Source organism: Lissotriton vulgaris, chromosome 9 (genome assembly GCF_964263255.1).
Source record: "Lissotriton vulgaris chromosome 9, aLisVul1.2, whole genome shotgun sequence".
Taxonomy (NCBI): Eukaryota; Metazoa; Chordata; class Amphibia; order Caudata; family Salamandridae; genus Lissotriton; species Lissotriton vulgaris.
Window position 1 is genome coordinate 265,563,961 of NC_141697.1, and position 26,890 is coordinate 265,590,850.

Sequence of the window (26,890 nt, forward strand, 5' to 3'; positions counted from 1 at the left end):
GATCGAGCTTTTTCCCACTGACTAACATACCTTACATTTAATGTTCATTTAAGCTGTGTGCTATTTTACATCTAGTTACCCGAAGGTGAAAGCCCGACAAAAGTTACAGAATATATATATATATATTTTAACGCACACCTGTGACCACGCCGCCACAGTCACTCATCTCACCCCCATTGCGCACAGCATCACAGTTCCCATACACTGCCTGCAGTGTGTTTTCTCTGGTTGTGACGAGGACGCCACCAGAACAGTAACGTAAGAAAGACTTACAAAAAAAAATTGTAAACAGCACCGTCGTTTGTGGGGCAGGCTCTGACAGAAGGCGGCCAAACTCCCTCCTTCATAGGTGAAACCGCTAACGGATTGTGGGAGTGGTTCAGGCAAAATGCAGCGAGATTATGCCAAATGTGGGTGGGTTTAACGCTGGTAACAGTATGTGAGGGGCGTGGCCCGAAATCTGTTGCTCTGAGCAACTGATTTCAGAGTTGTTGCCGGAAGTGACGCGTGGCGGAGAAACATGGATGATGTACAAGAACTGCAGGGGGAGAGGGAAACCCGCAGATCGGTAAGAATGGTCCGAGGACAGTGAGGGTTGGCGCTGAGCGGCCGCCGCAGGGCTGCTCCCCAGACTTTGGTGGGGTGCCGGGACCGATTCGAGCCGAGAGAGTGGTGACTGAGCTGTGTGAACAAGTGTAAATAGCAGAGAGTGGCATGTGGAGCGTGGATTTGGGAGCAGGGCAAGGAGAGAGGTTGCAGAAGGTGGTACAGATGGATCGGAGAAGCGCGATCAATTACAGAGGCGGGTGCACGTTGTTACAGACGAAAGGGGCAACGAGGGAAATTAGCAGGGGGTAGAGGAAAGCAGAGATTAGCGGGCAGGTGTGGCGCAAAGAAGTAGAAAGGCTCACAAAAATATCACTTGCGCAATCGGCTATCCCACCCGGTCAATGCTTAACTACTGCACGCAGACGGTACATATCAATGTCATTCATCAAATGCACTTAAGGTTTTAACATTGCTCAATATTTATATTCGGCAGTCGCTGTTATCATATCTGGTTTATGTCCACGAGAGAGGGTGGTGTGGTGATGCCCTGTCGCAGATACCCTGCTTCAGCTTGCTACCAACTGCTTGTCCTTTTGTTGGCTCTTGAGCTGCAAGTGCTGAGTCTGCCCCGCTGGCCCCTCTACCCCCACAGTTTCACGTTGGCCCTGTCAGTTGACGTCCCAGAGTTCATGTAAAGGCGTTCCTGCCCCCTTAAGCCCTCTCAGGCCGGGGTTCCTTAAAACTGACTGCCTTCACCTATACTGAGACAGTATCCAGTCTTTCCTTTCTTGGCGTTAGTCAGGTGTGGAATTCAAAACGCTTGATCCTTGACTTTCCGAAGCCCAAGGCCTGCGCCGTGGTTGCCGCACCTATTCTGAAAGAGTGGGTCCCAAAATGTTCGGGTGCTAACCTCATGTGCCCCAGAGCCTTGTGCATGACCTGCGTGAATTGGTACCTGCTACGTAAGGACCCGGGCTGGCGTATGAAGAGGGTTGTCCTTTGTGAGGTAGACTGGGCAGCGGTCTTGGTTAGACAGGTATCACAACATGACTATTTTGCCCTTCACCTCCTGGTCGGTTTTGCATTTTCTGATCTTGAATGTAATATAATCCCAACCCAATTGTAGGCCTGCCCATCTAAGGCAGCAGTCGCCCGTTGCTGCAGTCAACGGAGGGACCACTTCGGAAACCCTCACTGCCCCAAATAACGGGATTGAGAAGGCTACACTGAAAGAGACAGTCTCGTATTGGTCATTGCATGTCGTGGGAGGACACTTATACTTGCCGTCAGCCGTTCAAAGTCGATGGGTAGTGTGGTAGCCTTTGCTCCTATCCCCAGGCGCCCCCACCCCTTCATTACTACTTTTATGTAGTAGCTCTTGCTGGGTCACAACCTTGCCACAGCCTGCAGTGATGCCCCACTGTCAGCAGGTGTGCCTGAGTCCATGATCTTGTCTTGCTGCTTCTGAATGCCCAGTCTGTGAATCACCCTGCTGCCGCCTGATCTTCGCCATGTTCCTCAAGTCCACCAGCCCAAAGACGTCCTTGAAGGTCTCCAACCTGCTACCAATCGTTGGGGCCAATGCTTCGTCTAGCAATCAAAGTCCAGAGCAAACAAGAAATCTTTTTGAGGGGTAATCACAGTACATTGATAAAGATAAGATCGCACACCAACGGTTCTTTATGTAGCTTTTAATCAGTGAGATAATTGGTCTTCCTATCAAGGGAGAACCATGGAACATGAAACCAGCCGACACGTGTTTCGTCAGATCGGGTATTAACCCGTGACTCTTAAGGGCTGAAACGTGTGTGTTGAAGCGATATCGGGGGACCGGTGATAATTCCAACCCGGTCCTGATCGGGTTTAGTCAAAACGACAGGCCGTAGATGGCCGAAATTGGAATGGTTGTGGCAGTAATTAGCCAGTCAGGAATAGAGGCGGGTAATCCCTTCTATATAGCGAAAAGGGCTTGGATTGATTGAGCAGCGAGTACTGTTGCCGGATGCGGCAAAGATAAGCGTGATATGTTTCCGTAACTCAGTTTTATCTTTGGTGGAGAATATGTTCAATCTCCTTTGTATAACAGGGCTCTTGAGTTTTTAGTTTTTAAGATTGATATCACTTTATTTTGATACACATCTTCTCACTCTACACATAATTGGGAGTTCGGTCATGTTCCTTTGTGTCAGGAAAGTGCCAATGATGACCTAGTGAGCTAACTGGTGAGCACCTACCAGTAGCTCCCTTGGTGTTGCTTACGTGTGGCACTTCTTTATACACCTCACTTTTTTAGACCCACATAGTTATTAGAGTGCTGTGGGCCCCCGGCCTGTTTTGTTTTGTTTGATTGTATAGATTAAATGACACATATGGGTGGGTATAACTAGATAGTAAACCCTGTCCTACCGTAAAAAATGGTGCAACACTTCCTTGAAAATTTGGCTTGTATGTGCAATATGTAACCAGGTCTTTGTATTTTGAGATTGAGTGAAGGGCGTCCTGGTTCACTATCCCTCATTTGCTCCCCCTTTTGTATTATGCCATGAAAGATTCCGCCTGCCCGGATGGCCCTCGCTGCAAAGTTGAGTTTTCTCAAAACGTCCTGTATTTCTGCCTGTGTTGCCTTCTCTTTTGTTCCTAACTGCCTCCGGTTGGACCACAGCACCAGCACATTCGCTTCTGGCAGTCTGCATACACCCTCAACTGAGTCTATTTCAATGTAGAGGAAGGCCAATTTGCATGATGGGCCCCTGTTGTCTTCTGCCAGTGGGACACCTGTTTGTCCGCTATCAACACAAACGCCCCCAACAGTCTAGAACATTGCTGATTCCCTGCCTCCCCTACCATCAGGAAGTCATCTAGATAGTGTAGTACTTTTCCTTCTGGGTGTTCTTTCTTCAATGTGCACTCCAAAAAGGAGCTGAACATTTCGAAGTATGAACATTATATATCTACCCCATGGGCAGATATTTGTCAAAGTAATATTCTCCTTCAAACACTTTATCCCAACAGATTGAAATTACTTAGGTGAATGGGTAGGAGCCTGAAAGCGGATTCTTTCTCTTCCTTTGCCATGAGCTCCTCCTTGCCTGTCGCTCCCACTAGTCCCACTGCATTGTCGAACGAGCTGTAGAAGACTATGCAAGTCCCCTGATGTACGGCTAGATGGTAAACGAGCCTAAACTGGCCATGCCCCTTCTTTGGGACTACCATTAGTGGGGAAACCTCAAAATTCAGCAATGGAGGGGTCGTAAAGGGGTCCTCAATCCTGCCCAGCCTCAGTTCATTGTCTGTTTTTTGCCTGACCTCCTTGGGATGTGCCCCGACGGAGCTGCGGTTGTTCCTGTCCCGCTGTGGCCTTAGTATGGGACTGTGAAACCCTCCTCAAAGCCAGACATGATGATGTAGGCCTCCCTGTGTCTGTAGTAGCCATTCAGGTAGGGTTTTAGTCTGGTTCTGTCTATTTGTATTCTAGCTAAGGAATAGTTATTTCCTTTAACTTATTCTTTATCCACGTGGTTTCCAGCCCTGTATTACTTTCTATTTTTTTCCGATCACCGTGCATAGCCCTTCCAGGTTGCACGTTGACCTGCTGGCTGGTGAACTTCCTCTTTTATTCACCCTCAGCTAATCCTCTATTGATCTATTTGAAGGTAGCTGGCCCCTCGCCCAACTAGGTGTAATTCCTTTGAACTCCATGCCCCTAGAGAGTCCCACTTTGATGCGCTGCAGCCATGGACATCATTTTGGAGTAGTCCGGGGTCGCAGCTGTGACCTCTAGCTTGCTCCCTGCTACTCCTGGCACTTTCTTTGAGACCCATGGCCTCAGATGGGGCACATTTTTGCCTCCTCTAAGGCCAGAGGTCGCAAATGAAGTGCCAGGGCTGGCAGGGACCAAGCTAGAGTTCACAGCTGCGACCCCTGACTGCTCCCAAATGACATCCATGGCTGCAGCCTCAGCCTATGTTGCGCCGGGGTGAGGGTGCTGTGATGGTGTAGCGAGGGCTAACTGCCCCTTCTTTGTTTCAGACGGCCCACCATTTTTAGAGCTGTCCTTTGGGGACCCTCCGCTCTGTTATGACTCCAGCCCCTGAGTTGCATGCTTCGCATGACGGGCCTCCACATGAGGAGTTGCGTGTCGTAAGGAGGCGACTGACATGCAGATAGGTAATTTTGAATGGAATGGTGCACCAGGAGGATATTTAACTTTCCAATGAAATTCAAGACGGTGTACATTTACAGTAACAAATTCATTCCTTTATTTCCTCCTTCATCACAAACATATATACATAAAAATCTTCCAGCCAGAGCGTTTTGTTCAGGAAAAAAGATTTTTTCTGAACTTCCTCAGAGCTTGTCAGTGTCTTGATATCAGTAACAGACTGCCCACTTCTGTAAATTTCCAAATAGATGTATGCTCCATGGGGAATGTTCTCCCATAAATATGTGCGCAATATAAAATTCGCCCTCCAAGGGTTTCCGAATATTGGAAATATACCGAAGTAGGAAGTCTGTTACTGATAGCAAGACACTGATGAGCCCTGAGGAAGTTCCGGAAAAATCTTTTTCTTGAACGAAACGCGTTGGATGGACGATTTTTATGTATATATGTTTGTGATGAAGGAGGAAATAAAGGAATTAATTTGTTACCGTAAAGATACACCATCTTGAATCTCATTGGAAAGTGAAATATCCTACTGGTGCACCATTCCATAAAAAAATTCCAGTTTCTATCTGCGAAACAGTGGCACCAATCTACGGCAGGTACAGAAATTGTAGTGCACAGACCATATTTTTCTCTGACATGGAAAGAGGTGCAGAATCTGAGGTCCTCCGTTGGTTCTTTGACGTTTTTGACTTTTGACATGCAGATAGGGGTGAACGCAGGATCAGGGTGGCAAGGAGTGAGGGGAGGCAGTTTGGTTGTGGATGTTAGGGCTTTAACAGTGGACTCGGCCTACCTTTTAAATGTACTCTTTCACTTACTGATGGTACTCAACACTGCCCAGATGTTGTGGCGCAGAAAAAATACATTTCTAGAAAGGCTTCTTTTTCCCTATGCTGTATCTGCTTTCTTCAAACTCGTTGGGAAGATTATTCCAATTTAAGGCCTCCTACATACACAGTGTGAATGCTTGAGTGGCCGAGGCCACACAGGGATGTGGGTTTTCTATTTTGTTCCATATCTGTCTCTCTTCTTGCTATCATAGTGTCTGTGCAGCTAGAGCCCTGGGCTGGATGGAATAGTGAATGTGAGTTGGTGAGCAAATTCGGAAGGAGCTGAGCCAAAGGTCGTCTACGGCTCCTCCTCTATTGCGGAGAAGCGTCACTCCACTGCTGAAATGCAGCAGACAGAAGAAAAATAAAATGACAATAAAACAATTTTATTATTATTTTATTTTTCACTTCCAGAGTCGCGTAGTTCAGGGCGGGGCCATGAGACAGTGTCAGCAGCAGGAGTAGTAAGCATGGTAGGCACTGAAAGTGTGCATGTCGCTTTATCCAGACGTCTTAGGATGGCCAAATTGACATGCACACTTGGATATCGCCAGGTTGTTCCTTGGAGATATCCGCAGTGCTCAGGGGTACAGGCTCCCTGTCCCTGCTGGAGCGTGAAACTGGCTCGCTCTGCCCAATTCCAGCACTTCTCTCATGCTGGGAGTAATATCATGAGAGAAGCGCTGGGATTGCGTGGGGAGTCTGGGAGCCTGTGCTCATAGGGACTGCAGTGCCAGGATCAGCGTGGCGCAGGAGCAGAAGATAGCGGCATCTGGCAGCGAAAGGTAAGTAATTTTTTTTTTTCGCCTCACGCTGCCCCCCACGTCAGATTGGCAGCAGCCACCGCTGCTCTGCTCAAAGAGTTCATGCACGAACTGAAGTTTGAAAAAAATTGACAAGTAAATTATGCAACAAACATCATGATAGAATCTGATAAAGTGTCTTCAGCATTTAAAAAGTGTATTTCTTTAAGACTTTGAGTCGTTTCGCCAAAGTAAATCAGATTATTAGACAAGTCTTTATTAAATGTGAGAGATTTTAAGCATGAAGTGAGAAACATTCCTGCCCCCACCCTAATTACAAATGTTTTAGTGAACTAAGAGGCAAGCCAGGATACGTGTACACTACATGTGGTTTGGATTCTGATTATAGATTGAGAAAGCAGGGAAGCCAGGATTGTTCCCAGATTTTCCAGTTTTAGACTGTGCAGTTCAGCCACAAGACGAGTATCTCTTTCTGACATCAAAGGTTAAAGCTTTGTCTTTAATTCTTCGAGGATGAGATTAGAGCATAGGTGACAGGCAGAATCCCTATTTTATTTTTGATAGTTTTACACGGCACTAACATTGCACATGGACATACAAGCGCTTCTCACCAACACATACTAATTTGCAAATGTTTTTCATCACAGGGAGATTTGCTGCAATTCACAGGATGATGAGCTGCGTCCAGGATTCAAACCTGGTTCTACTCATTTATAAAAATAAATAAAAAAGACCCATAGCACTGATTCCACATTAAGAAGATCAGTCGACACAGGGTTTTATCTACAGAGATTCACTGGAAGGCACCCCTTACATTTGCATAATAGAGTTTTGCCTGGGTGGGAATGGGCAGTCACATTCTTCAAAAATAATGGGGGCCTGCTCCAAAGCTTATTGCCTTTACATTGAGAGCCTCCATCGAGTGCAGTTTGTACACAAGAGAACCTCTGCTGTTAACTCTGTTTTAGAGCCAAGCTTTGGTGCTCCTGCAGCACTTGTATGCCATGATGATGCACATGCAGCAGGCGCAGACCAGTGAGCTTCGCCAGTGTTGCCCCTCCACAAGCAGAGCCCCTCAACTGGAAATATCACTGGTGCGTGAGTACTCGTGCCCATCACAGAAGGATGGGAGGAGAGCAAGGCTAGTTTAAAAGGGGCAAAAGAGAAAGATAGAAAGTCGCAGGATGGTTTAGAGAAAGGAGAAGGACACTGATGACTAGGGAGGAGAGTAAGGACTCCTCATGAATGGAGAGATAGAGTAAGAAAGATGGAAACAAGACATACAATAGAAATTGACTAGGAATCAGTGCGAAGAGTGGTACAGATAAACAGAGAGGAGAAAGGGATAGAGGAAAGAGTAAGACCGGAGAAGAGGTGCAGGGACAAGTAGTGAGTTAAGTGGCATGAATAGAAAGCATGAGATAGGCGAAGCAGAGAAAGAAAAGGGGAGGCAAAGTAGAAAGGAAAGGAGCAGAGAAAAGAAGTGGCAGATGGCCATGGGCGGTCTACAATCAGTACAGCTGCAAGGTGAAGATGAAAGGAGACCGGCGTGTTCAGTGACAAATAGAAAGTAGAGACTGGACATGAATAGTTTGCTGTGCCCATTCTTCCTACTCCCTGTTTCTTTATGTAGATCCCCACAAAACTCCTTTGATGCACCTGTGACACGGTAAGAGACTCTTCTCTTTTTCTTTCCCAGGGCGTGAAGATGGGGAGGAGAGCCCGGGCACCCCAGGATTCCTCTCGCGAGGAAGCTACTTCTAGAAAAAATTCTACTTCAGCTTCTGTTGCAGAGGTGGGTACTGACACTTAAGGTGGTGGTATTTGGTGAAATGGAATGCTTGTGAAAAAACTCTATGTATGCATATGTTTCTATGTGGTATTTGTGTAGTACAAACCTAGATGAAATGCAGTTGGGTGCTATACAGGGTTACAGAAAAAGATACAGTCAAGTTGGGATTCAAAGAGTAGCTAAGTTCTTAGTGCGAAAGTGGACATTGCTGCATCGTGATGTGTTCTTTAAAGAAGTAAACAAAAAAGTGATTGGTGGGATGCTTGAATTAATCTAGACCACTGGTAATTACTCGGACCATATCCAAGTCCATCCTTTTTTACCCACAACGCCACATCAGATTAGGCTCAACCATATGCAAATCAGCTGTGATCAGTGCTTAATTAGAGCTAGTGATGGCCACCAGCGCTTAGTTTTCCACACTAGACCCGTTCCCTCAATTATGGATGCTGTTACTACTCAGGCTGGCTATAGAGAGACCCATGTACCATGCTTGCATTAGGGCCCTTCGTACTATTGCTTACACAACTTGTGCTCCCCTACTACTTAAGTATGAATAGACAAAGATACATCGCTCAACACAACTTTAATCCAGTCCTCCACCTCCATTAGATGTGCTAATAGGGGGGTTATTCAAAAGTAAATAGTCAGCAGTAGTGAAGCCACTGCTTTCTTACACCCTCTTTTAGTTTCCTGCTGTGCTGCCTGCCAGTTCCTGTAGTTTTTTTGTTGTTGTTTTTTTTTCCAAGACCTTTATTGCAGCAAAGTTATAACATTACACGGCCAGAAGCCTACAACCCTGGGGCCGGCTGCGAAAATAGAAACAGCAGTTGCAGAGTATTGTGCAAAGGTACAATCAGTCGGATTGACAGTGTAAAACATACAGACGGGTATTGTAGAGGTTTTTGTATTTTTATTACGAACTTAGGCAACAAAAGAAAAAAAAACCTAGGTACAACCTTGAACTTGAGACCAGTACCCCTGAAAGAAAGAGATTAGTGCAATTCAAAATCACCTGCACGTCCCAGCATCAACGCTCACATTATGAATGGCAATCGCAAAAACACTTTATCCAAGCGGCACCTCCGGTACCTCCTTGTTCCCCCACCTCTGCTTGTTCCCCCACCTCTGCTTGCCGTGCATTAAGGAAATCAGTGAGATAACACCAGAAGTCTTTGGGTCTGGATTTCGCCGGGAGTTCCTCCTCGTAAGTCATGAGCTTGTCCCTGCAGCTGGCCATGTCCCCCAGCCACCTGACGATAGTCGGTTTCTTGGAGCTATTCCAGCACTGAGCCACCTGTCTCTTGGCCAGCAGCAGAGCAATAACGCAGAATTTTCGTTTGATGGATTTAAATTGGGCTGTAATGCCCAGTAGACCCACTCGTATAGAACACAGAATGTCAGAGTCCAGCATGGCAGACAAAGTTGCGAACACCTCAACCCAGTAATTCTGAACAGCTGAACATGACCATGCCAGGTGTATGAAGTCAGCACCCTCCCTCCTGCATCGCTTACATTGGTCGACATCCAACAACCCGTATTTGTGCATGCGGGCCGGGGTATAGTAAGCTTGATGCAAAAATTTTAAGTGTATGATTCTGAGATTGCCATTGGGGGTAAGGATCTGAATCAGTGCACACGCCTGCTGCCATTCCTGCTCAGAAAGCGGGTCGTCGAGGATTGTGTCCCAGCGCCCCTTGGCTTTGTCAGTGGAGTGAGGCAAATCCGCCTGAGCTGAGGTGTAGAGCCTCGAGACCAGATGAGAGGTATTTGAGGATGTAATTATTAGTTGTAAGGCACTCAGGCATTCCGGTTCGAGAGGGAAGGTGGGGTAGTGTTCCCTCAACGCCCGTTTCAACCTGTAGTATGTAAAAATGAACAACGGGGATTTATTCTGTATGTACGTCATGTTATCTATTTCGATGAATTCCCCTTCACAGAATAGGTCACCTAGTCGTGCTATGCCTACCTGCTGTAGTAGAGACATGCCCACCGATTCCCCAGTAACCGACAGTGCTTGGTGATGTGCCAGAGGTAGGGAAGGGGCGAACAATGGCGACCTGTGTGTTAGCTGACCCAATTTGTTCCACGCTTTAATGGTAGTGTCCACTGGATTAATATCCTGTGAATGAAGGGGGGAACGTTTATGAGTGAGTATGGACGTGAGCGGAACCGGCGCTGCGTCATCCTTCTCGATAGCTGTATGCGTGAGGTAGGGCACCTCGTGAAACCAGTACGCAGCAAATTGAGCCTGAGCGCAGAGATAATATAACAGAAAATCCGGTACACCAAAACCCCCTCTGATACACGGGAGCATCAGCGTCTGAAGGTTGACTCGCGCTTGTTTGCCCGCCCATATGAGTTGTAGTGTCAGTGTTTTGATGCGACGGAATACCTCGCCGGGGGGGGGGGATCGGTATGTTGTTAAACAGGTATAGGAATTTTGGCAAGACATTCATCTTAACAATCGCTATGCGATCCGCCGGAGACAGGGGAAGCTGTATCCAGCGCCGAATTTTATCTTCCAGGGTGGAAATGACAGTTCCATAATTCTCCCTTATCACCACCTCCGGATCTCTATGAAACATCACTCCTAAATAACGGATAGGATCCGTCTGCCACACCAAAGGGTAATCCGTTTGTATAGGATTAGCCATGTCAGTCAGCGGAATAACGTAGGACTTCGTCCAGTTAATGGCTAGTCCGGAATGCCCCTCAAATTTGACGTATTCCCTCAGAAGCGGATTTAGATTATTGGCGGGATCACGCACGTACAACAGCATATCATCCGCATACAATGATATGTGAAGGGGTCTCTCGGTAAAACGCAGAGTCGAGGATTTATATTTCTGCCTGATCCTACAGGCCAGCGGCTCGAGGGCGAGGGCAAATAGCAGGGGGGAAAGGGGGCAGCCCTGCCTTGTGCCACGTCCTATGGGGAAGCCGTTTGATACATAACCGTTCACTCGCACCCTCGCGCAAGGGTTGGTGTAGAGCAGCTGTACCCATTGCACAAATCTTTTCGGGAAGCCCATTCTATGAAGAACGGTGATCAGGTAGCTCCATTCGACCGAATCGAACGCCTTAGCAGCATCCAGCATAATAGCAACAGCTCTCGTGGAGGGCTGTAGATAGTGGGATAATGCGAAGAGCGTCCTAGTATTATGTGCAGTGGATCGTGTGGGGATAAATCCCGACTGATCGGGAAGGACCAAATTAGTCATTAGGGGAGTGAGCCTGACAGCCAGAACTTTAGCCAGGATTTTGGAGTCGACATTAATGAGCGACAGTGGCCTGTAGGAGTCGCACAATTCAGGGTCTTTGTGGGTGCCAGTTCCTGTAGTTAAAACTAAACTGTCCTGCTGAGGTCCGCCATTGAGCAGACCAGTCTGACTGCCTTGTTATCGTGGAACGAGTATTACATAATATAAAAAGCTCATGCATTCTAGTGGGGAGAAGGGATATATTTTCAAACCACTGTGTGTATGCGTGAGAGAACTTTACCAACCCAACAATTGTGTCAACTCCAAAACGTGGAGTTTTGACCGCAAAAGAATCATACGTCTGCAGTAATCATTTTCAATGCCTCACCTAATATGTGAGTCCACTAAAGTACTGTCAGATTTGGAGGCTTGTTCTTAAGGCAAGGAATGGATTAGATGTACTCGCACACGACCTCTTTAAATCATGGCAAGATCAATACAAGGACTTGCATCTTTAGAGGTTGGAAAGAAGGTGCAGGAGGAAAGATATGATGGCAAACTGTGCATGTGCACTCGTGGTAGGTCTCCTGTGAACAGTTGTATATTTGCTACTTTTTGCAATTCGCAAACATTGCCAATATAACACCTGAAAAGCTGCACCAATTGCAGGTTTCCAGGCGTACTAGTGGCAATGGTACGCAATGTTTTTCACTTTTGGCTATCATCTCAATGCGGAGTTGTAAACAGTAAAATTCCACATGGGGAAAGGCTGCCCTTTTTAGATCGAGTCTAGCCAACGCATGCGCTGTCTCTTCGAGACACGCTGTATTCACTCTGTGGGCATACAGCCCACCCATTGCCTTTTTATCCGTGACTTAATTTGTCCTTTAACAAAGGCTTGTGTGCTAATGGGCAGTCTTTCATCTTTGTCCCACCTTGTGCTCCTATGTTTCCTCCCACGGAGCAGCGCCTAACTTCTGGTATTGTGTCACTTTAGTGCTTATCTCTTCATTTTGGGGCACAATTTTTTTGTTAGTTTCCTGCTCTTGTTCTGACTTCCGTGCAGTAACTCAGAGCGCCATTTTTATTATTGTTTTTTTACTACCCCATCCCACTTTTCATTCGATGGCCATAGAGTCTCGTTTTTTTGGTGGAGATGTACATGGTAACTCTGGAGGGGAGAATCACAGAGACCCCATTGGCCAATCCCTGCTGTCCTAACTGGGATCCTTGCTGCTGTGCTCCACGTTTTGCTGCCCCAGCTCTTGTATTTAGATTTGGGAACATTGTTTCTGTTGGTTTTAATTAAAATGTGAATAAACGATTAAAAACATAGATTGTGTGCATCAGTGCAGTGTGTCTGCGCCATATAAAAGCACAAGTTTTGTCCTCACAGTGAGTTTTGTTTTTCGAGTGAAGTTTTATCTTCGGTTTGACCCATGAAGTACAAAACAAAGGACGTCCTCCTTTAAGTTATGCACCCACGTTGTTGTTGCTGCGGTTGCCCAATGGCTTTAAAGACAACAATCAATAAAACTGTGCAGCAGTGTTGCAACATGAACCCATATGCTGACAGATCTGCGATGGGGAAAGTATAACTACAGCTGTTGCAGGGCGCAGGCCCCGGGACATCACAGCCAATAAACAACAAATACACTCCTAGCCAATCCACGAGAAGCTTCCTCAACCAATCTAGATTGATCACACTTTCCCAACCTCTCAGAAAATGTTTCCTCATACCTGATTTCTGAGCACCTGCATGCCCCAAAGCTCTGAAGATCAAGACGGCTGAAGTAGCAATAACAACATTAGATAGGCTTTGACTATATGTCACATATTCAGAGCCCAGTGAAGGGACAACTGCGCCAGGAGGAGGAGGAGGATTATGGATATGGACTTTTCCTCGAAAGGCAGAACTGGAGACAACCGCGAGTCTCTTTCCTGTCTCAAAGCCTCTTCACCTTCAACCACAAGAGCCGGGCTGTGCTAACCATTGCGCTGGACAGCTGTAATTTTTAGCAGTAAGGCACCATGAAGTACATATGGTGAGACAGGACATTCAACTTTTCCCTGAATAGCCCACGTAGTTAGTGGGGTGTCTCGACAACCACTATAAAGCTCCTTTTTCAGAGGTTTATTATATATCCAACCAATGTAGTTTGTGAGTTGGTCATGATCTGAGAGTTCATTTTCTACACTCCATTCTGCTTGTCGCTTTAGTATTGCTTACATGGGCCTTCGCTGCTTTCATTGAGGTGGCACAATTTTTATTTATTTTTGCAATTTTCTATAGCGCAACTTTATCCCAAGCGCATTAAAGCGGTTCACAAGACACCAGGAAGGAGAATACAGATAACAGTCGTCATAGAAACAACAGCTCAGGAACAACGAAAACAGACAGATCAAGCTGGTAATAAAGGCAACATTGTTTTTTTGGTTATGGATTAAATCAAATAACAAAATGGTCTGCAAATACCATTCGCCAGTGCCTGGAATTATTCAGGAGAAGCCAGAACAGAAACAATTGTGAAACGTGTCCAGTACTATCCTAGAATGGAACGCTTAAGGACATGTTAATGGCATTGTTGTCATACTCAGGGCCTACATGCTGCACTGCTCCTAGCCACAGCGTGGCCGTTCATCAGTGGCACATGAAGTAACAGTAGATGTTGTATCACCCAGTATAATGTGCTGCATGGCTAAAAACGTATAAGGTCCTAAAGGCGAGACCTAATGTCTATGCCAATGCTTGTTCTTTTTTATAATTTTTTCTCCATGGGGAACGTTTTTTTTTTACCTGTGGAGCAACACCTCCTGCATACCCACAAACTATATGGAAGCACTTGCTGGAGCAAATTGCGGACTAGTTGAACCGGTTAGAGAGGGGAATGTGAACACCCATAAACTCACATGTTTGTGGATGTTCACAAACTGGTAAGACAAACCATTCTGTGACCCTCTATCCCCATAACCACACTGTGATCCTCTCCATTCCTACCCCTTGCATGGGGTTTATTATTATGTAATTGATCACAGTTGTGGCCTATATTTATGCAGTAGTAAATGCATTTACACCTGATGGGTATCCTTTTTTGGATGTCAGACAGGCATAAACACTGTCTTTTTCAGCCGTAACCAGCCCTGTTAATCAAACAATTAACTATACATGCAGTAGAAGAGGTATGTATATTCCAGCAGGCTCTAGATTAAAGAGTTCTGATAATAATACATGCCCGGGAAACGCTCTGGAGAATTACAAATAATGTATTCATGTGAACAGCTCTGAATCAGTATGTGGTCATCGTGACGCATTGCACCTGTGTCGAGAGTGCATTGGTGTATGTCTTGCTATGAAAAATCATGCTAAATGCATGAACTACATTCAGTGGCTGTGGGAGAGAACAACTGTTGTGAGAATTGTAAAAGGCTTATATAGATACCACAAGAAATGGGGAAGCACATGGTGTATTTTTGACATTGTAAATGGCATAAAGTTTGGTAGAAATCAGCATTTATCGTTCAGAGCGTAATGCTTCAGGAGCAAACCTTTCAATCCAAGAATCCTAGGCATCTGCAGTGGTGTTGCGTGAGGTGGATTCCTTTAGACTCTGTATCTGTTTGTGTTGTGGTAGCAAACCATGCCTGCATGAGGCAGTGTATGTATGCATATGGGCACTCAAGTCTCTGCTCTTAACATGTTTATATATAGCTGTGCTTCAGGGTGTACTGTGCAAGCCTCTGTGCCAGTTTTGGTTTGTGCAGTTCTCGCACACCTCAAGCTGTAGAACTTGCTGCCTGCATCCTTTCTTTTGCTCACAACATAACATTTTTGTTTCATCATTTCTTTCCATGCTGGTCCCCCTTTTAGGATGAAGAGGATGATGAAAAGGTACACACTTTTTACATATGTGTGCCTGTCTATGGCTCTCTGTGTATGCTCACAGTTTCTTCCATGTATGTTTGTTTCTGCTAAAGTGTATGGAATTGGGTTGTGGGTATTCACATGGAAGATCACCTAACTTGGAAGGAGGAAAGGTCTAGGCTCAGGCAAGACCGAAACAAAATATTAACTAAGTTCACAGTTATCTGGCTTCCAGCCAGAGAAGGAGTAAAATGTAATACCCTCTCCCTAGTTCACAGTATCTCAGGCATCATGTATGACCGAGAAGTTGAGTAAAGCATGTATGCATTGCGATTATCCACTGCATTTAATCGTATTGATACACCAGTGCATGGAGCCAACTAGATTGGCCATTGGTTCTAGTCCAAAGTAAGTATTTAGCTCAACCACGGGAAGCAAAGAGAGGTCATAAAAGTCCCACTCACTTTGCTCAACAGATAATAAAAGGGTATAATAATTTGAATTCATTGGGAAATCATAGCAGATTAGTAATGTATGGTTTAAGGACAAATGGCCCAATGTACTAAAGTGATCGAACATTTTGCATCAACTTTTTACGACCTGTCTGATTTTACGATACTACCTATGTAGTAATAGGTTGCTTCACAAAATTTACAGTCATGGGGGCAGAGAATGACTTGCCTAATGATTATTAATTAGACTTTTTGTTATTTGCGACTTCCTGCAATTGACAACAAACACAGGGGTTGTGACCTGCTTAGAAGAATAGAACACAATCCCTGGGTTTGCATTCCAAACGGGAAATGTAATTTTTATCATGCAGTCCGTTTTCCTTAAAGGAATTAGTGTTGCTTTTAAATAAAAAAAATTCCCTTATGAGAATATAGTTGGGCGAAGCAGCCAGTTGTCCATTGCTCGCTACCCTCGAGGTCGCCCCACAGCATTCACAAATGGGAGCTATCCCAAAGGTAGTGTTTGCAACTCAGTAATGGTTTGTGTCTGTACATGTGGTCGCAAACCATTGATAAATAGCATTGGCGGCTCGAAATTAGGAGGGGTGTCCCTTTCGTGCTATTTCACAATTGTGATTTTGAATACGCTGCAAAATGTAATTAGTTAATGAAAAAAATGACGCCGAATTTATAAATCAATACTTTCTTTTTTACATGCACATCCCCATCGAAATGTGAACCATTCATGCATTACCATACAGTTCTAACACTATGTTTACAGTCTTCTCTGTCGACTGTGTAGGTGTCAAAAATGACTTCCAGTCTTACCTTTTTCAGCAGCATGACTGAGTTACCTGGAACTGAGATGTGTTTAACTTTGGCAATTGTGCGATTGAATGAGTACAGCATAACCTCTTACCCAGCTACATTTGATTTGCACTAAACTCTGCGTGAATGTGTCTAATCGTAGCATTAAGGATCTCATCTGCAGTGTTATGAAACTTGATGCTCTCGTGTGCATGCAGCAGATTGAAATTCTGTAGAAGAAATGTGAAAACAAGGGGTGATCGCCAGACTCGTAAAGGCAGCCACAAGTCACATACTGGATCTGAACTCAGGCCTCCCAGCTTAACTATTGACGACGTATTGTTCACACATCTGCATAAGTTACACTCGTTCACCAGCTCCTTGATTCAAGGAAATAAAAAGGCGTGTAAAAGAGTGTCAAACGTTGCTGACAAGTCCAATAACACATGTGCACCTCATATAAAATAGTGCTATGAACAATAATAAGGCTGGTTTCAATGGCACTAGAACATTGTCAGTAATTTTCTATGTAGAGCTGTACTTGAATGGTGCCTACCTTCCCTAAAATGTATAGAAGTGGGATGTTGGTGACGGGCTGATAATTTTCAAACCACTGGATTAGCAATGGTACTTTTATAAAAGCAGATTTTCATACATATGTTAAATTTAATTGAGAGTTCACTCAATCATGAATAAACAATTGATAGTCTATTGTTTGTGGCAAAATGTCCTCGTCTGGGTCTCACAATAAATAGACTGGACCTGGTTGTGTCTGCGTACCTTTGGCTGCCCCACTTTGATCTGACCTATTAGGAACAGTATGCTCTGTCTCAAGTGGTCAACCCTCCAGGTCCTTTATTGTTACACCTTTCAACGAGGGAACGGTCAATAAAGTACCCCTGCACTTAGTTCGGCACGAGCTGTCAAGCTACAAAAGTCAGAAATGATGATCATACCCATTCATATCAGTTAAGCTTGGTGAAAGTGAACGATTCCTGTGGGGTGTACTATGGCAGTACATCCATTGGTGTATTTATCAGTTGGTACTACTGGCAGTGACAAAATAACACAATACACCCTGACCCTAACTTAAAGATGGTAGATTATCAACTTTATTCACCAGAAGTATTGCATATTTTCACAATCCTATTAAATCAATTACAATTTCCAGTGATATTTAGCAGATTGGTGCAGCACCTAAGAGCTTAATGGAAGCTGTACTAAAGCACTCTCTGGGAACTCGTGATGGCTGACAAGCAATTGCAGTTAATAAGCAAGTGTATGCACTGAGCACTTAGCAAGTTCATGACTGTCCGCATGTACCGCAAAAATGTGAGCAGTTAAAGTGAGGCGTGACAGCAAAAACGTAACTGGTTGAACATTCCTACCAAAGGGAAAAAATGAATCTAAGGGGCACCAGGTGTTATTTGGTTATGTTGATAAAATAATCTGCAGTAGGAATATTCCTTGCATTTCTTTTTTACTTAGATGAAGGTGGTGAGAAGTTTCTAATTTGGAGAGTGTAGTGAATTGGAAATACACAATGTAGAAATCTTTGAAGGTGCTATTTGTGGATGTGCCACAAGTACAAACAGACTTGGATATGTTCCTTTGCTTTATAAAAGACGTGACAAGCCATCCCTGGTTGTAGGTTTCAACTTCGTCACATAGTTGCTTCTCCATATGGAATGGAAATTGAAGTTTTAATATCAAAGTGGCAGGACCACAGGAATTGTGAGGTTAAGTCCATCTTCACTCCTGTTGTACCAAAGTGACAATGGGAGCCTTCTCTTGGCATCTATGGTTTGGTTTATAGCTAAGCATGTGGAGATAAAATGAGACACCTCTTCTGAAAATAGACCACGTCAAAGTTATCCTTTCTGTCTGTGGAATGCCCCAGAAACTACATATACTTTAAGTGTTTAGTGAATCACTTAACAATAGGTGCTCCCTTTCTATTTTAGTCTTTATACTTATCTGTGTTATAAAGCACGTATCCTCAAATGATGATGCTGGTTCTTTATTCATGCGCGCCCCATTCACAAGTTTAACCTTCTTGAGATCCAGCATCAACTGACTAACATCGAACATTGGTCACTTCATTACTAATCTGGACTTAACCAACGTTCCACATCTACCATTCCAGCAAGTATCTTCTAGAATACCACAAATCCCCTCCTTTACATTCAAAGAAGTTAAACGCAGTTAGAATCACGTTCAGAATGCACAAATCCACCACTGAAGTACATTTACCAAATCCAGTAGCTTAAGGTTGCAGCATCTCCATTCTTCAAACACTGCTGATTGTAGATAATAACTCCAAGGAGCTAGTAGATCAAATATCTGTTGATGTTGTTTGTTGGGGTGCTTAATGCCCGCTCGTTGCCAGTGTAATAAAGCAGCCTATCCACACATCTAACCATCTCCAGATCCAACATCAACTGACCAACATTCCACATCTAACATTCCAAAAAATATCTTCTAGAATACCGTAATTGCCTTCAAGGTCTGCTTATATCTTTGTGGGGCATGGATGGAGAATGCACATCGAATCTACATGTGTGCTTGACTAACTAGGCACAGGAATCTATCTTGACATTCTTTGTGTGGATGGTTTCACAAAATGGAGGGATTAGTGAGGCATTCCTTGTACTTTGTTTAGCCTACGTGTGGTGCTTGGATCACTTCTGGAACTTCTGCCACAGATGTCACTGTAGCTGGTGGGCAAGGGTGGCATATCCTCACCTTTATTTGCTATTTAGGAACAGGTCCTGAACCTTTCTGCCTCTTTCCCCACGATTGTCACTAAAATAAGATTTCAGTTGCTGATCAGTGGGAGTGCCACGCCCTTCCCTTTGACATTTAGCCTCTTTCACACTGTCAGGGCTTGCACGGATCAGCCCTCTTCTACTGTACGTGACTGGACCAGTTTAAGAAAATAAACAGTGGGCAGATGCCCTGCTTAATGTGCCAATGATTCTCACGACTATGGGTGGATATGGCGACACCCACCTTTAACTATTTGAGAGAGCCAGGCTCTTTGATTGCTAAATTGCTGGGTTCCCTTAAGGTTGAGTCAGTCCTGGAGCCAGACCCCTGAAAAAAGAGCTGTTGACTGGCAGCTTACGTAAAGACAATGCTGGACTGTATCCCCCAGAGGAGAGTCTGACTTGTGGAGTCATTGACCCAGGTGCCTGGCAACTAGGCAGCTATGCAATGTCAGTCCTCCACTTTGCCTTAATAAAGAAGCTAACTTCCTGTGTAGGGTTGATGCTAGAATTGCACCAATGCAGGGGAAGCAGAAAAAAAGAACTATCCATCTAACACCAATGCTGCATGTGGCCCAGTGGAAGGATCAGCTCTGCCCCGGCTTGTCCCTGGCTCCAATTTTTGGCTGCAATGACCCCTAAAAGGCCCTGGGGGCCTATTGTCCTCCCTTGTGGTCTACAGGTGGATGTTGGTTATTAGCGGTAGCGGCTCGTGGAGGGAGTGGCGCAGGGTGGTGGGGCAGGGTGGGAAGTAGTAAACTCCGGCTCATGGCTGACCGGAGTAATGTAAAAAATAAAATAAAAACGAATGTCATTGCACGCACTAAAACACATTTGAAACACCTGCAGTCACCCTACGAACTCCAGCTGAAGGATCCCTTGAACTCCCCCTATTGTGTAGTTATGGGCATGCACATTAAGTGGGCACCTTAGTCAATGTTGGCGGGGGTAAGAGGGACTCAGTCTTAGGCTCGAGGGGTCACCTGAAGAGCATTGCAGGGCCTGGGCTAGAAAGTGGAGTTTGTGGTGAACAGACTATCATCGGGAATGATTAGGCCTGGATCCAGTAATGACTCACTGGGGGTCCCTGGATTCCTATAATGATACAGTGGGGGTCCCGTTCCAATAATGATTGAGTGGGGATCCATAGAATCTCAAAGGTTCAGAACCACTGCTGTAGAGCACCACCTCCCTGACTTATACTGGGACCTCTTTGCCTCGCTGTCTTGAAAATAAAGTGGTAAAGTGGTGTACTTGACACAAAAAACAAATGAATGAAAGAGAACTCACATTGCGTGGAACTGACCTCCTCCGGCAGGGGTGTTCTGTCTTTTTGAGTTGTTGGCCATTGCAATTTTGTCATCAACCACTGGGTCAACAAGTTTTATATGAAGACCCAGAGAATTTGTTGCCATGTCTGGAAGTGATAACCCATGACTGTAGCCATCAGTGACCTCACAGAAAACTACTTTATTTGAAGAAATATCAGAAGACATGACCGTGAAATGGACCAAGAAAATACTGTGTAGTTAGGGTGGGGATCTCCGCATGGTAATGCATAGGAGGGGTAATAAGTTTGTGTAAAGCAAAAGTAAATATTAAAGATAATAATGTAAATTCATGTTATATATTTACTTTAAACATAGAACATAATAAAAAAAATGATACAACACTATTAGATACATTTTGAATTAAACCTTTTATGGAAATATATTACATTACAATGATTTTCTTTAAGTTTAAATTACAAAATAAATCCCCAACTAAGGAAAACATATTTTTTAATGTGCATTAATATGCATTAAAAGTGAAGTGTAGAATTATTTAAAATGTACTCATTTTAATACAATGTTTTTGACATTCTTAAAATTCAAAATAGGTTAATAAAATATGTTAGGATTAAATGATAAATATGCACTACTATATATATATATATATATATATATATATATATATATATATATATATATATATATATATATATATATATATATATATATATATATATATATAATTTACATTTATTTAGTTATTGCCTAACCATTTTAAATTAGTTAATTTAATTCCGCATGACTTCCTATCGGGTTTTATTTTAAGTCCCTACCTCCTTTACTTTCAATGGGAGGGCAGTACAAGTGGTTGACCATGTGTAGTGCTTGACTTACTACTCAATCAATCAATCAATCAGGAAATTTGTATAGCGCGCTACTCACCCGGAGGGTCTCAAGGCGCTTGGGGGGCGGGGGGGGTCCGCTACTGTTCGAACAGCCAGGTCTTGAGTTGCTTCCTGAAGGAGAGGTGGTCTTGGGTCAGACGGAGGTGGATTGGGAGGGAGTTCCAAGTCTTGGCTGCCAGGTAGGAGAAGGATCTTCCTCCCATGGTGGCTTTTCGGATGCGTGGAACGGCGGCGAGGGCGTGGCTGGTAGATTGTAGCTGGCGGGTGGGAGTGTAGAAGGTCAGCCGGTTGTTGAGGTATCCGGGGCCCAGGTCGTGGAGGGCCTTGTGTGCGTGGGTGAGGAGTCGGAACGTGATTCTCTTGCTGACGGGGAGCCAGTGCAGGTCTCTCAGGTGTCCGGAGGTGTGGCTGTGTCGGGGGATGTCCAGGATGAGTCGTGCGGAGGCGTTCTGGATGCGTTGGAGTCTTTTCTGTAGTTTGGCTGTGGTTCCGGTGTAGAGGGTGTTTTCGTAGTCCAGTCGGCTGGTGACGAGTGCCTGGGTGACCGTCTTGCTGTGTTTTTTTAGTTGTAACTTACACTTAGAGTTTGTGAATACCTCTAAGTAGTCCGCTTATTCAAAAGTGTAAGCTACACTGTTAACTTAGAGGTGTAGGTTTTTTTTTGCCCAATGTGTTGCTTGCAAGCATGCCTTTCGAGATAAATGTCATGGTGCATGTCCGCATAGTCTCTCCTCAGGAAATAACTCACTTCACGGACTGGTCGAGCACTAGAGTGCAACCGTCTCAACTCTGAAGTTCCTCCCTCCATCTCCACTGGAAGAACAACCTTCCTGTTTTTAGGAAAGTGTCACGGTTCTTCGGCTAGTGCGTAAGGAACCACCTATGTCGTACATGGTGATAGAAGAGCTACAGAAGTGAATTCATTCAGAGATACGAAGGAAGTGTTACTGAATCAGTAATTAGAAATGGAGCTTTAAAAAGTGACAAAGCCTGGGAGTGCTACAGCTTGGACAGCCCCTTTTGAATTTCTAGTAGGATTGACGTCTTACTCCTCTGACAAAGACTCATTATGGAAGATTCTTGAAGGGTTGTGGGTCATGGCAGTAATGAGGATAAGGTTACATTACTGTGACTTTGCTACTCAGAGTCCGTAGTGCTCTGCTGAGATGTGCATAGCTATCTCGCTACTGAGACGTGCACAGCTATCCTGCTACTGAGACATGCACAGCTATCCCGCTACTGAGACGTGCACAGCTATCCTGCTACTGAGACGTGCACAGCTATCCCGCTACTGAGACGTGCAGAGCTATCCCGCTACTGAGACGTGCAGAGCTATCCCGCTACTGAGACGTGCACAGCTATCCTGCTACTGAGACGTGCACAGCTATCCTGCTACTGAGACGTGCACAGCTATCCCGCTACTGAGACGTGCACAGCTATCCCGCTACTGAGACGTGCACAGCTATCCCGCTACTGAGACGTGCACAGCTATCCCGCTACTGAGACGTGCACAGCTATCCCGCTACTGAGACGTGCAGAGCTATCCCGCTACTGAGACGTGCACAGCTATCCCGCTACTGAGACGTGCACAGCTATCCCGCTACTGAGACGTGCGCAGCTATCCCGCTACTGAGACGTGCACAGCTATCCCGCTACTGAGACCTGTACAGCTGTTCCACTCATGGGAGTAGCCTGAATGTTAAAATACCCTCCACTTTGAGCTAAAACTCTGATGGCACCATTTAAGTGAGCCCAACCCCTCCTAGAAAATCTCCCTTGTCTCTCCCATCACAGCATTCATCCACTCATACGTTCACCTTTCAATTCATCTGCTGATATCCACATTTTCACCTTTACATACTGTCATCCCCTCATTCTTTCACCCATCATTCAATATGTTCCCATTCCATTCAACTACTCTACCATCCATCCATGCATCCACGCTCCCATTGATCCATCCAGACATCCATTGACTCTGTCATCCATCTATCCACTCTGCCACCCATCTATCCACTCTGCCTTCCATCCATCCTCTATGCCATCCATCTATCCACTCTGCCATCCATCCATTCACTCTGAAATCCGTCCACCCATCCATTCACTCTGCCATCCATCCATCCTGCCATGCATCCATCCATCTATCCGCACTGCCATCCACCTATCCATTCACACTGCCATCCATCCATCCATTCACTCGGCTATCCATCCATCCACTCTGCCACCCATCCATTCTGCCATGCATCCATCCACTCTGCCATCCGCCCATCCATCCATCAAATCACTCTGCCACACACCCATTCACTCTGCCATCCACCCGTCCATTCACTCTGCCATCCACCCATCCATCTACTCTGCCATCCATCCACCCACTCTGCCAACCATCCATCCACCCACTCTGCCAACCATCCATCCACCTACTCTGCCAACCATTCACCTGTATATCCACCTATCTATTCACTCACTTTTCCATTTATGGAGCCATCTCTTCCCTTTCGACTGCCATTCTTTGACCTGTCCAGCTGCCTGTCCAGTCACTCATCCTTTCACCCACTCATACATCCAGCCTTCCTCCGATTCAATAGTCCTTCCTTCTTTTCCTTTTCTGTTAATCCATCTTTCGTTCTTCCTTGCTCTTGCTGGCTCTTCTTTTGATGCTGCATTCTTTAATACGTTAATTGCAAGCTTTTGTCTGCCTAGTTGCAGACCCATAAAGAGCCCCACCCCCGCTGCATCTGCTAAAGCTAAAGTTCAGGACGCCCCTGGCACTACTGAGACATACACAGCTGTCACACTCACAGAGCTCTCGCAATGCACTGTGTCAAGAGCCATTGTGCTCTCCCACATCTGCTGTGCTCAAAACAGTGCTAAGGTGCATGGGGGCGTAGTCACTGAAATATGTGCTCTGCTGTTGATTGAAAGTGTTATTTCTGAAGCCGGGTACAGGACAGTACATGTCACTGGAAGCTGTGTTGCACCTCAATGGAGGTGCATTATTGGTACACCGTATGTGTGTGCCATTGGAGATTCTTTTATTCCTGACTGGAGGTGCATTACTACTACTACTACTGATATATCGCCCGCCCAATTCCAGCCATATTCACCTCTGGGCATTACTGGAAAATATCACTCAAGCCTGCACCCGCTACGCCAATTATACTGTCCTTGGAGATTGTAACCTACACATAAAAGACCCTGCCTGCTCTTTGAGCATGAATCTTTTATCTACCCTCTCGGCCCGTGACATGTATCAGCTAGTGGCCCTCCCTACTCACAGAGCCGGGCACACACTAGACCTAATTTGTTCCAACCTAACTGCGATGAGAATTGAAGACCCTATTCCGGTTACATGGTCAGACCATTTTCTAATTCCCTTCACCACCTCCTTGACCCGCCATGATAGACCCCCCTCCGCCCCCAGAGAATTTGGCAGAAATTGGAGCAAAATTACATCATCCACGCTTGACGCCCACCTTAAAGATGGCTGCCCCCGTCCGGCCACGGATATAGACACTTGCATTTCTAATTTTAACGAATGGATTTGTCAGGCTATCGACTCCCTGGCACCTCTTAGGCCGATAAAAACATTCAGATCCTCCCCAGCGGCCCCCTGGTTTTTGGAGGAATTACGCCACTTGAAATCTGCTTGTAAGGTGCTGGAGAGGCGTTGGAGACTGGATTATTCGAGTGATAGTAAAACTAACTATCGGCAAGCACTTAAGGAGCAAAGGAATCAGATTATAAAGCATAAAAGAATCTTCCTAGCCGAGAAGATTGATAGAGCTAGTAACGCCCCCAGAGAGATCTTCTCGATTGTTAGATCATTCACGGATCCTCAAGCTCTTATTCGAAAGCAGCCAGCTTCTCAAGAACTCTGTTCCCAACTCTCAGAATTCTTTGAGGACAAGATTGCCCAGATCCATGCATCCTTTCCGACCAGTGGTGAAACTGAGTTGCTCACGGAAATGGCCGTGTCCCACATTGCTAGCCCCACTCTCACAGAATTTACAGAAATTCCTATTGAGATCTCCTATCTAGAGTTACTCAGATGTAGGTCAGGCAGTCCTGGGGACCCATGGCCCGCTAAACACTATAAAGCGCTGGCCTCCTTTCTCAACCTCTACCTTAACTCCATTTGGAATTCCTCTTTAAGTTCGGGGATTTACCCGGAGGCCTGGAAACATGCGTTTCTGGTCCCTATCCTAAAAAAGGCCAACGCGGATCCAGAGAACCCGGCTAATTATAGGCCGATATCCCTCCTCCCTATTCCTGATAAGATTCTAGAAAGGCTAGCCCACCAGCAAATCGCTCGCTACATTGAGAACAACGGACTCTATCACGATTCCCAACATGGCTTCCGTAAGGGCTACAGTACGGAGTCGGCCCTCATTGAGATGGCAGATTCAGTGCGCTGGACATTAGATCAGGGATCGAGGGCGGTGTTGGTGCTTCTGGATTTATCAGCAGCATTCAACACTGTCACTCATTCTCTACTACTGAATAGATTGAGGGAGATTGGAATTCAGGGCAAGGTCCTTAAGTGGATCGGCTCGTTTTTATCCAATCGGTCACAACAGGTCCATACCCCCCCATTCACCTCTACTCCCAGACCATTGAAATGGGGTGTCCCTCAGGGCTCCTCTCTTAGCCCTCTTTTGTTTAATGTTTATTTTTCCCCTTTGGCTAAATTGATCTCCTGCACGGGAATTAAAACAACGTCCTACGCTGACGATATCCAGCTTCTTTTCACATTTAATGAACCGTCCCTTAATGCCTTTGAACCCCTCAAAACCTGTCAGAGAGACATTGCAAAATGGATGGACCTCAATTTTTTACGACTAAATGCAGGTAAAACTGAGGTGCTCTTTTTTAATCAGCCATCCCCACTTAGCTCGAACCTATGGTGGCTGGAAGAACTGAGCCAAGCCCCCACTCCGAAAGATTCCGTTAGGAACCTAGGAGTGCGTTGGGATGAAAAACTATCCTTTGAAAACCAGGTCCATGCAGTCTCAGCCGCCTGTTTTCTAAGATAAGAATTCTAAAGAAATTAATAAATTTTCTCCCATGCGCGAATAGAAAAACCATTGTCCATGCCCTCATCGTTTCTCATCTCGATTATGCCAACGGATTGTACTTAGGTCTGACCAAAGGCCTCTGCCTGAAACTTCAATTGGTACAAAATGCTGCTGCACGGTTAATTGGAGGCCTCACTCGTAGGCAGCATATCACCCCTTACCTGAGGGAATTGCACTGGTTACCCATGAGCAAACGAATAGAGTTCAAGGCATTGACACTGGCCTATCGATCCACCAAGGGCCTTGGATCTGCCCACCTAAGCTCTACTCTACGGCCTTACTGCAACTCGAGAGCCCTTCGATCTAACACCAAACTACTGCTGGCCACTCCAAGATTCAAAAGAGCGCGAGCGGGGGGCAGAACCTTTGAGCTGGGAGCCGCCCAAAGATGGAATAAACTGCCTCTAGGTCTGCGTAAGAGTACCTCTGAACGCGAATTTCGCAAAT

The 26,890-nt window shown here is 45.3% G+C and overlaps 1 protein-coding gene across 3 annotated transcripts in view; it reads left to right on the forward strand.

Moving 5' to 3' along the window:
• Nucleotides 1-482: 482 nt before the first annotated feature.
• IFT43 (intraflagellar transport 43) overlaps nucleotides 483-26,890 on the forward strand; it is a 270,330-nt gene continuing 243,922 nt past the window's right edge. For all 3 annotated transcript variants that reach the window (XR_015299913.1, XM_086937532.1, XM_086937533.1), the window contains exons 1-2: nucleotides 483-568; nucleotides 8,011-8,106. Coding sequence is in view for 2 of the 3 variants with exons in the window: in XM_086937532.1 (XP_086793658.1) it covers nucleotides 521-568; nucleotides 8,011-8,106 (144 nt within the window). In the remaining variant the exon portion in view is untranslated. The remainder of the gene's footprint in view (nucleotides 569-8,010; nucleotides 8,107-26,890) is intronic.